The sequence below is a fragment of the Centroberyx gerrardi genome, chromosome 19 (genome assembly GCF_048128805.1).
Source record: "Centroberyx gerrardi isolate f3 chromosome 19, fCenGer3.hap1.cur.20231027, whole genome shotgun sequence".
NCBI classification, from domain to species: Eukaryota; Metazoa; Chordata; class Actinopteri; order Beryciformes; family Berycidae; genus Centroberyx; species Centroberyx gerrardi.
Window position 1 is genome coordinate 17,593,486 of NC_136015.1, and position 11,826 is coordinate 17,605,311.

Sequence of the window (11,826 nt, forward strand, 5' to 3'; positions counted from 1 at the left end):
TAACACTTAATTGTAGCTTAAATAATGATTGCTCAGCTCTTTCGTGACAAGAGGCCATGGGTATTGAGTATTTCTTCTTTATATTGCATACATCTAGGAGCAACAATATATTATCCAAAACATTATCTTGTTGCCGAATGACTGTGGCCAAATAATAGGCTATAATATTTTATAGATCTAATGAACTGCTGAGAACTTGATGGGCACAATGGGAATTTAGCCTAAATGTCCCTCCATTAAAATGTTACAATATAGAACGGCTGGATGGATTTTATATTCTAACATGTTGCAGTGTCAACTTGATGGCAAGCAACCCCTCGAAGGTCTTATTTTGCGGCCTCCAAAACAGGCCAACACATAGGTCACCTGGCTTACACACACAGCTTAATAAATCACGCAAATTAAATTTTAGATTTGATTGAAAATTTCATTTTATCACATGTTGGGATTTTATTCCAGTTTCTAAACTGGCCTTTTATACATTTCAAAATCCATGTTTATATTTCCTTATTTACAGTTGATTAAGGCAGAATATTTAAGGACTGAACACAGACCATTGGCCTATCTACGGTCACACGGCAATAATGTAAAAATAAAACATACAGCGAAAGACATATTTGGACAATGCTTTATGAAAAGCTGCTTTATTACCCATTTTATAACACCTCCATGAAGACAATTTGTACAAGATACATCACATTCTAAAGTGCACGAATACTGTACAACAAAAAGGACTTAAATATGCAAAAAAGAATTCACATTTGTAAAAAAACAAAACAAAAACAAAAGTTAGTAAAAAATAAAGGAAAAGAAGGGACATGCTTTTTCAAAAACAACAATCACTATGCATGTTTCTGCTCAGGTATGTGGGAGGGGCTGGCCTGGGAAAATAACCTTGTGCAGCTTGCTTGGGGGAACACTAAGCTTTGGCACCTTTAGAGAAAAGAGAAAAATGACATTAACAAGGAACGGAGTGCACTCAATAATAAACCAAAGAATTATATTCAGTTTCAATAAATACAGTCTTAGGGGCTTGTGTAGAATGCATAATAACCCATGCCTTTTGGGTTGTCCTTGTTGTACTCCTCCGTGGTCAAGTCCTCACACTTGATGGTAGGGGAGTTCTCTGTGCTCGACCCCCCAGGAGACATCCTGCGCCTCTTGCAGACCATGGAGTACACGCCGGAGTCGGTAGAGTCCACCGATTTCAGCGAGTGGGACGTCTCGATCCAGGTGGAGGCCGGCGGGGCGCTCTCCTCGGGCAGCTTGTCTTTAGTGGCCCCCAGCTGGTCCTCGGGGAAGGCCGGGGGGCTGGGCCGGGGGGACCAGGGCAGGCCCGTGGTCATCTTGCGCTGGTAAGAGCTTCTGGTGCCCCAGCCCGCCGCCATGGAAGCGAAGGCCGAGTCTGGGTAGTAGCTGAGGGCATGGGACGTCTGCAGGGGCAGGGGCTTGATGCCGTAGGACAGCAGGCTGCTGGTGGAGTAGTCATTCTCATACGACAGGTCCAGCTTGTTGGAGCCCGCCTGCTGGACCGGGGTCACGAACCAGCGCTGGGCTGAGGCGGCCGCGCTGGCGTCCTCAGCCTGGGGAGACAGGAGGCTGTTGGTCTGAGGTACGGCCCGTTCTCCGGTGTAGAAGCGGTTCTGGGGCAGGTTGTTGACGAACTGGTCCTGAAAGAAAGGCTGCATGGCGTAGCGGGCCCCGGGGACAATCTGGTGGGAGCGGGGCGAGTCTGTCGGAGACGGGGTCAGCCTGTCGCTCTCTGGGGCCGTGTACATCCTGTTCAGCAGATGAGGAAAGGAACAGAGAATTATGAAGAATTATGGGACGTTGTGAGAGTAAAAACAAGCAGCCAAAATAAGCATCACACAGCGTACCCACAGAACAACAGACAAACCACACTTTGCTTGAGATGCAAGACACTTACGAGTCATAATTGTCCCGGAAGCCTTTTGCAAATGGGTTGTGATCTATCTTCAGCTGTGTGATCTGAAAACACAGAGACATTCAAATCATGCATTATTGGTGTGCATCATGACACAGCCTTTTGCATTATGTGACTAAGGAGAAATGATCAAGACTGATGACAATTTTTTTTTACATGTAATTTCAATATCATTTTGTTTTGTTCTCGCTGAATAACCAAATAAATTCTAAATCAGATTCAAATAAAAAAACAACTAATAATCCAAATACTTACGTCTGTGTTCTGGTAAGCAGTGACAGCAATAAACTGGTTCTCTGGGAAGGTGAAGGTTTGGGTCTTGGCCTCGTTGCTCATGTCCTCCACTCCATCCTCTGTCACCTCCACAATGTGCAGCCGGGGTTGGTATTTGTGAAGAGACTGCAAGACAATCATCTGCAAGGGAGAAGTGTGTTTCAAGTAAAATATCATCACAAAGCCCATTCCATTTAACAATGAAGCATACTTTAGTCAAGCTACATTCTTTATTCAGTGTAAACGGGTATTAGTTGATTTAAAAAAAAAAAAAAAATCATTATCATGACAATGGACACAAAGTAAAATATTGTTGTATAAATGATATTTAAATAATATGTATAAATAGATAGCTGACAGATTGACATTTGACAGATACTGAATTCAGACACTGACATGCTGGGAGACAATAATATCTAACCTGTGTGTTGTTGTTGTTGGCCCCTTTATTGTTGGTCAGCTTCAGCTTGCCAAAAGAGATTTCTTGCCTCATCCAGTGAGCACCAGTGTTTGGAGATTCAGGATGAACATACATTTTGTTTCCTAAGATTGAAAAAGAAAAAAAGACGTACAAATAATGTGATCAATAATATGACACACAAAATGTGCTTATATCTATGCAAATTATTTCTCATCTAAAATTGCTCATATGATAAACCAAATCCTCAAATCAGTGAATTATAATGAATCTGATCATTTTATTTTAATAATCCAAAGGCTTTGGGAAAGAAATATTGATAAAATTCAATAACCATTCCATCCTGGACATTTGTTCTGATTTTTATTTTCATAAATAAAATCATCAATTGATGGTGCTAGATTAACCTACATTGAGATTAATTTTCATTTCATTTGAATAAAATTAGAAAGCTTCAACATTATTTCAAAAACAAAGCTGAAAATTGTACATTTTCTTCAAAGCATATTAATACTCTCAATATTAAAATATAATTCCTCTCAAAAATAAACGAAAAATTTCACAAACTACAAATTTTGATGGAATATGAATGAATGTAAATATTTTGGCAGGTTTGAATGCCAGTGCTTTTTGTGTGAATACCATATTTAGCCAACAATTTCTCACACATACTGGTTCCCCAAGACAATTTGACACTTCAAGTTAAATTATACGGGAGTGACTAAATTACTGTGTTAAAAACTCGGATTCAACCCTGTTCAAAAAAATTCAAATGAGCTAAAAATTTAAGTAAAACTGCCTATTTGTCCAAAACAATTAAAATATTCTGGACTAAATGTCTAAGGAACCGATTCCCTCATGTTTTAAAATGTGATTAATTCCTGAAGTAGAGTCATGCCAAATTCTGTACCATTCTCCAGGTTTTATTAATTATTTTGTTAGATTTCATTTTGAAACATTTATACAATACGAAACCTACAGACTAAAACTAAGTTTTGTTAATTCTGTAACTCACCCTGCATATTATTGTCTGCTTTTCCACAAGTGACCCACTTCCCTCCTTGAAAGCGCCAGTGGTTCGGGTCTGCCAAAACAACTTCTACAAAGACATTGTAATGGGCCGTGAGGTTGAGTCCGGTGATGTTGAAACTGAGGAATGGAAACATCCGCCTGGAAAGATGAGAAAGATGAATAGTCAACAAATGTGTCCGGTAAAATTGGCAAAACTGTTAAAAACAATATCCTAGGTTGGCATTGCATGTCTCCCCATGTACAGGCCAAAAGCTTGACTAACATCAAATCTATAATAAAAGCCATTGGCGATTCATATTTAGCCAATTACGGAATTGTGCATTCACAATTTACTCGAAACGAACACCTAAACCTAAATTGGTGTAAATAAAAGATATTAATTTTGTGCGTAATATTTTGCCCATGCGTAAAATATTGGCAACAAATGTGACACATTAAAAGAATAAAAATTTGTAAATGGTTAAGCCACAAAATGTATACAAACGGATTGCATATTCTAGATATGACTAGCATATACTCAGTTTAGGCCCACTAAACCCGCGGCAGTGCGTCTGCCTACCTGCCCTGTTTGGTGATAATCATCTCGGTCTGGTGCCGGTGGAATTTGAGCCACAGGGGCCGGTTACACAGATAGACCTGCGCCCTGGCTCCGGCGGCAGACCCCGGCAGAGACATGGAGCCAATACCCGAACCAGTCCCGGGATAGGAGGGGTACAGACAGCCGGGACCCTGGCCGAACTGGTACCCTCCGCTGCTAAACTGGCTCCGGCCGGTGCACACGGAGGAGGAGGAGAAGCCTGTGGGCGGCAGGACAGATCCGTAATGAAGAGAGGCCGGGTACCTGGAGCTGCTGGACCCGGTGTACACCGACCCGGTCTGTCCTGCATAGGGGAAGAGGGAACACGGGTTTGCCATGTCGGAACTCGCCTGGGACGACGAGATGAAGTATCTATCAGACCCAAGTTCGTCTATGTTGTAACGCCGGCCGCTCGTCAGGTCATCCTCACCGAGAACCGGGGAGCCTTTTCTCCCATCGGGACCGGTTTTAGTCCCGGTAAAAGTGTCCCCCTCTCCCTCACCCAGCATCCCGTTTGCCACCCCGCTCAGATATTTCTTAGGAGCGCTACTAGACTCTGATTCCGTCCGGTCGACTTCTTGATATTCAATCTGCGACGATGGCCCCGGGCTGTTGTTGGCACTGTCCGACGACGAAAGATTGTAAAACGTCTTGGGTAAATTGATGCTGGCGCTGGGAAGGATGTTCTCTAACTGCATCGTTTTAATCTTGCAATAAAAACAGACTTTTCAGAGTCCCAAGTCAATTTCAGCCAAGGAGGCGACACACCACCGGCGCCTTGCTTCTCTCTTTCTGTCCTCTGTGCGCCTCCCTCCCTTACGTGTGATGGAAGGAGGTTAAACCTGCTCCTCACCTACGAATTTTCAGCTCAGAATATGGTCTGGACATGGGATGTTCAAGGGCTCTTATAAGATGTACTTCTTCACACACCCAACTCACTGTAAGCGTCAGGGGAGGAGCTTTTGGAGATCCATGCGGAGGCTCCAGCCCTCTCCACATCCAATGGTCGCACTACTCTAATTCAATTAGACAGTGTCTAATCGAAATAATATCAGAAGACAATTTGTGATGACTAGTTTATTTTTTTTTACTCTCATATCCGGAGCATGTGTCTAACCAAAGTGACATGCTCCCAATATTGGCCAAGTTATATTTTGTTTTATAGCGAATTAGGCTACGCGTGTAGCCCATTAGTTTGTTTTAGGATTTGAGTGAAACGTGATTTCTAGGAGGCCAGTGGCAGAATACAGTTTCTCCACACTTTATCTGAAAGACTGAACACGACAGAAAATAATTCCGCAGTCCACAGCCTCCGCTCATAAACAATCACCTCTAAACTTTCCGCCTCGCTTACAAGTCTTTGCGCCTGGCACTTTATGTCATTGTAAATTACAGCCTACAATTTCAGATAGTATCGGCTAATCAGAATACCTCCGCTCACTCACCCAGACGATTTATCCTTGATGAATTACAAAAACCCGGATTATTTTCTCCGCAACCGATTGCAGCATGTTAACCAAATGACATGTGCACCTCATTTCCTAATTGGCCTCGACTCCCTCTTCCCTTTCCATGTGGTCAGTCCTGGCACTGACATATATAGGCTATCGACTGTCGGAACAGACTTAAAATACCCTACCTGAAAGTAGAAAGACAGTCTACACACTGTCGCTTTCATCTGTCACTGACAAAAAAAAAAAAAAAATCAAACCAATAGGCTACGTTTTTTTCCGCACAAACCTTTAATAAGCTGTTTTATTATAAGCCAGAGAAATGTTTGTTTCTAGGCCTCAGTGAAATTGGAGATAAATATAAACGTAAAATTTTCTCTTTCGGAGATTGTTTTTTTGTGTGTTTTTTTCCCCTACATAAAACCTTTTTTAAATTTTGCGTATAATTGTCACACAAAAGGATAAACGCGCACTGACAATAACTGGCCATATGGCAGTTTAACGTGCGCCTATTGAATGCTTAAAATATTAGCCATAAATGCCCTTAAACCAAGCAAATGTTTTTAATTGTTTGGCTGGTCTATAAATGACAGGCGATCTCATAATTTGGAGTTAACCAATGCAAATTAATAAACGGGTCAAATTGACCTTAGCATAAATAGCCTTGGATTATTTGAATCTAATTTCAAATCAAACTGGGATGAGAGGCTGTAATCCCCACAGGATTGGCTTTCTCGATGCAGAGGGAAAATGTCTAATTATTTTTCCATTTGAGGTAACCGGTGATGAAGAAGGAAAGGACAGCTTGTGAAAAGAGGTGGACTACCACGTTTACATGGCAGTAAATCTCCCCCACAGGCCGCTGATATCAAAATAAGCTATAGGACGGCACAGGCAGTCCTGGCAGAGAGAGAGGACACACACACACACACACACACACACACACACACACACACACACACACACACACACACGCACACACACACACACACACACACTGCACAAGTCTGCCGATATTGACGGCACACATTTAATACCAGCTGAGCCAGTTTATGAGAAAAATTCAATTTTAAAATGTCCAAAGGAATCTCGGCAATAACACAAAATGTTGCAAAATATTGCAAAAATAAATTAACAAAAATATTTATGGAATATAAAGTAGGTCAGTGCAAGAAAAGACTATTAACCTATGTCTCTCTCTCTCTCTCTCTCTCTCTCTCTCTCTCTCTCACACACACACACACACACACACGCACACACACACAAGAAATCAAAAGCTCCAGAAAACGAAAACGAAAAAGAGTTGAAGATGCATGTCACGTTTTCTATAACAAATGTCTTTCTATACTGTATGTAGGCTTAATGGTAAAGGATTTTCCAGTAGTGACAGTGGGACAGCGCTCTCTAGTGCCTGATGAACAAACTGATGCTTTCGTGCTGATCTGAGTAAGGACTGGCTCCCAGCAGTATAACTTTATATTTCCAGTGTGCTAAAGTGACCAGCATCACATCAAGCAAATAGCCTATCCACTATGAGAGTAACATGACACAATGCAGGCTGTGGGCCAACTTCTGACGCTCACTTTTTTCCACTTGCATCTCACTTTACATCATCTTCAACTGCAGTGAACTCAGCTTGCCTTTTTACGTGTATGTGTGTGTGTGTGTGTGCGCGAGTATGTGCCTGTGTGTAGGCAGTTTGTACGTGTGTTTGTGCATGTGTGAGTCTTAGAGTAAGCTGGAGGGGGAGTAGGGGTGAGATGAATTTGGGGAAAATGGGGATACAAATCTGTGAAAAGCTGAGGGAGAATCTCGGCTGGAGGCAGATTGGCTCGTGTCATAAATGGGAAAGTAAAGCTGGCTATTGGGCCACCAGGGGACCAGAGCTACATGCACAGCACACAATCTGTCAGTCAAGACCAAGACCCTTCCCAGACCGTGCAAAGATGCAAACACCGAAATATTTGCCAGTCCAAATCAAGCTCACCTCAAAGTTTGAAATCATTTGAAATCAATTTGATGATTTATTTTGCCCATCTCTGCCCTTTCTCTCAATAGAGAAATTGAATTATCTCCACCAAAACCAATCTTAAAGGTTGATGCAGCCGGCACTGAGTCTATTATAAAATGATTTAATGCCTGTCACCCTCCCCTTTGCTCCTGTTCCTCTCAACAAACACATCCTGTAGAGAAACTTACAAAATGATGACACTGGAGAGCAGAACGCAGCTCCTGGGTTAGGTGAAACAGGGTGACTCGAAATCAATAATTTGCTTTTAGACTGACGCAAAATCATGAGGGACCGTTGTTCTGAATGGTCCGTTTCTATGAGTCCCAGAGGCTTAGAGGGGAAAGTGGTGGGAAGCATGAAGCAAAACTAACAAGCATTGGAAATATGCATTATGAGGATCATGGGCCTGTCAAGTTTCTCCAGAAGTCTACCATCAACATTTTGTCTGTTTCTCTCTCTCTCTCTCTCTCTCTCTCTCTCTCTCTCTCTCTCTCTCTCTCTCTCTCACACACACACACACACACACACAGACACACACACAATGAGAAGGTGTCTCTTGACTCAGGACACAGGCACAGCGTAGTAACAGGCGATAGGCCATTATACAGATGTCATTCTATGATTAAAAGGTAATTTTATAGTTCAAAGGAAGCTGTCTCAGTATTAGATACAAAGTCAAGTATTTTACACTGTCAACGCCTTGTTAGTATAATCCTGTCTTAGATTTACTTATTTAATTGGCCCTTGCATGATCAGCAAATTACTGTGAATACTTCGCTGATGTTAAAGGCAGAATGGTTTATAGGGAAGTACTGGCTTTCATGCCACTGGTACAGGCCCAGCTTTGTTACTTCTCTATAACATGTCATGAAAATATAAGTCAAGTGAAATTCCCTTTGTGTTAATTATTTCACAACTGATCATTCTACTTTACAGCTATGTTTCACAGATGATTGCTTGCCTGTGGGGAGAAAATCTCGATAAAACAAACAGTAAAAACACAATGCTATCATTTTAATGGCCAGGGTTTGAAGTATGTTGGTTTTCCAAAACGACTCCAAAGTCGCAGTTGCCATTTGAAAGTTAGAAAACAAAATAAATTTGAAATTTATAGCCCCTATAAATAAACTAATTCCAAATGAGGTGGATGTTTAGGTCCTACTCGTAAAGGAGCTCCTGCTTGTGACCTGTCAGCGTGTTTCTTGACCACCTATAAAAGCCCAAGTGTGTCTGAGATGACCCTGTTTGGCCCGGGGCCAGGGCCCGCGCGACAGGGGAAGGGAAGTCTTACCATATTGTTGTCAGAGTAGATCATCAACAGAGCACATGAAAGGAATACATTCCAGGTTTTATGGGCCAAGGTGGCTGCTGAAGCCTTTGCTCGGGAGTGAATTCATGTACCCCATTGCAAGGATTAATAACGCGAGTCTCATTAGAGATCCTCGCCACCGAGACCCCTGGAGGGAGGGGTGCTGGGAACAGAACCGAGTGCAATGCGCACCACGCCAGCCCCGCGGTCCTCCGCAAATCATCATCCTTAAGAACACTTTTATTGTAAAGAATTTATTTCACAAGTTTATCAAAGATGTCCCCCAGTATATTTTCCAGTGTGTTGGGATTACTAACATTTAATCAAAGCAGGAGTCTTTACGCAAGTAAAGCTTATGTTACAGACATGCTGCTGTCTTCAAAGATAGCAAGGTGACAGCTTTCATGAATTTCCATTTGAGTACATATTGCTTTCATCAGTGACTTTCTCTTTCCCCCTTTTCCTTATACAACTGTCTCCACCATTTTCCTTGCTGATTTAAACAGCTCTTTTTAGAAATTAGATGTTTTTTTCCCCCTAGAATTATGAAAGTATTTTTTTACGAAATGTATTTGTGTAAAATAGAAAAGGCTTCCTATTTGTCACTGCGCCTTTATTTTTCCATACTCAAAGAACATTAGAATATGTAAAATGTATTCATGTTTGATAGCATGTAGGCCATTTCAGATGTCATTCCAGCAGAGCAAATTATCATGAAATGGGAATCTTTCCCATCTGAAAGCAGTCAGTGAGTGAGACCCATGGGAATCCTCTGTATATATGCAGCATGTTTGAATTCCTGAAACTACATTAAAAATACACCAGAATGCATAAAACCATGGGATGTTACTTTGTGTCGTATCAACAGATAAGCCTCAATGTCAGCATGTTGCTGCATGCATGCGTGTGTGTCTGTGTGTGTCAGTGTGTGTGTGTGTGTGTGTGCAGCCCATGGATGGAGGGATGGATTATTGTAGCAATGTATCTGGGGATATGTAAGCCCAATACTTTTGTGATGAGGAGGTTTTCAGGGGGCAATGATAATCCACTGTGTTAAGATAAATCTTAGAAAAATCAGGTGTACTGACTGCATTCAAGAAGATGGGATTGAAGGTACACAGACTGTATTTGATTCCCCAAGGCATGATAACATGATTTTTGGATTATTGCATTATAGGAAGTGTCACCCAGGGCCCATGGGAAAGCACCAGGTACACAATATGGAGCACAGGACCTGGGTGAGAGTCTAGTATCTGACTTTTTATCCCCTCTCACAAATAAATTATCTCCTGGTGCTCCTCTACTGTAACGCTGCTGGCACAGTTTTGAAGCAACCTATGAACTGTCATATCTCCAAGCACAATAATGTTTACCTGAAAGGATACCTGAAAGAACATGGAATAAATACACATCATTTTTGTTTAATATTTTCTATGTAAAGCTAAAAAAAAAAGAAAGAAAAAAAGCCCACAAAGTAATTAATTGCATCAGGGATTTAATTAGAGATTTTTTCTTAGACTAAGCAGTAAGTAGATTGATGAACTGATTTTGACACATGCACAGTATAACCATGCTTTTCCTTTCACTCAGAGTGTCATCATGGGCAGAACATGAAGCCGGCGACACCAAAGTGGATGCCAGTCCTTTGGCCCGAGTCTCACCCTCATCCCCATTTTAGCATCAACCTTTGTTGACCCACTTCTCTCGGCCCATCCTTCTGAAACACCAGAGGAATTGACATAAGGGGCCCAAGCAAAATGGCAGGTGCTAAAAGTTTGACAGCGTATACTGGATATATGTGTTCCCTGGAACGTGAGGTGTAAGGGAGGGAGGGTGGCAGAGTTGTATCGACTCGGCATTAAGCCTCGAAGATAACACACCCTCTCTAACAGGCATACTCTCTTGGCCGAGGAGGGCTGGGGTGAGCTGGGGTGGGGAGGGGAAAACAACCTCTCACTTGAGCTAGTCAACCAACCACGGCCACCAAGACACGGCAGCCCAGCGCAGCGCAGCCCGGCTCACCCCTGGTTCTCTGTCCTTTCCCATAGCACTATTACTGCCAAACAAGCTGGGCTTTTATCACATTGCTAACCCTGACTCAGAAACTGCATTTCAGGAGGACCCTTTATTTTTTTCCCCTCCCTTTTTTGGACAGGGAACACAAACAGATTTACACCACAGGAGTATTCTGCTGCTGCTCCTGCCTCAATGTGGTTAAATCAGTGAGTCAGAAGTGAGAATGTAGAGTTTTAACACTTCTCTCTCCTGGTATGAAAGCTTCTAGAGCGACACAGAGGAAAGCCCTAACCGACTTACTGTCTACCAACCAGAGGCATATGCTAGTGGGAGGGAGGTTATGTAGACATGATTAATGGTTTAAGGTTGACCCCCTGGTGGAGCGGGGATGTTGCCCAGGCATCTTCAATCTACTCTGGGGAGTGGGGACTACATTCACAGTGCTAGAAGGAACTCCATTTGCCATTTTCTATCAAACAAAAAACACAATTGTAGCCCCCCCTTTATGGCTGAATTCGTAAAAAAAATATTGTACACTTTAAGTAAATATTCTTCTTTCTTCTTCTTTGTTTTGTACAATTAGATATTCAACTGGTTGATAAAATGCCAAATTATTCAATGAAAATGCTCCTATTTTCCGCTTTGGAGGAATGTATCCAGCAGCCATTAGATACAATTAGAGACCACAGAATGCTTTTGTATTAAAACATTTGCTGTAATTTGGCAGCTGTATAATTTAGATGTACTGGATCAAGCCATGCACATACATGAACACACACACACACACACACACA

At 42.1% G+C, this 11,826-nt stretch overlaps 1 protein-coding gene across 2 annotated transcripts; it reads right to left on the reverse strand.

Moving 5' to 3' along the window:
* Positions 1-614: 614 nt before the first annotated feature.
* eomesa (eomesodermin homolog a) lies at positions 615-5,102 on the reverse strand. 2 transcript variants are annotated; one of them, XM_071902658.2, is made up of 7 exons: positions 4,228-5,102; positions 3,652-3,806; positions 2,640-2,761; positions 2,201-2,359; positions 1,928-1,989; positions 1,061-1,779; positions 615-933 (listed from the first exon to the last, which is right to left on the reverse strand). In XM_071902658.2, the coding sequence occupies exons 1-7, from the start codon at positions 4,941-4,943 to the stop codon at positions 920-922; spliced, it is 1,947 nt and encodes a 648-aa protein (XP_071758759.1). In that variant the 5' UTR covers positions 4,944-5,102; the 3' UTR covers positions 615-919. The 2 variants fall into 2 exon arrangements, with proteins under 2 accessions (XP_071758759.1, XP_071758758.1); XM_071902657.2 differs by having other exon boundaries at positions 615-1,779.
* Positions 5,103-11,826: the final 6,724 nt, after the last annotated feature.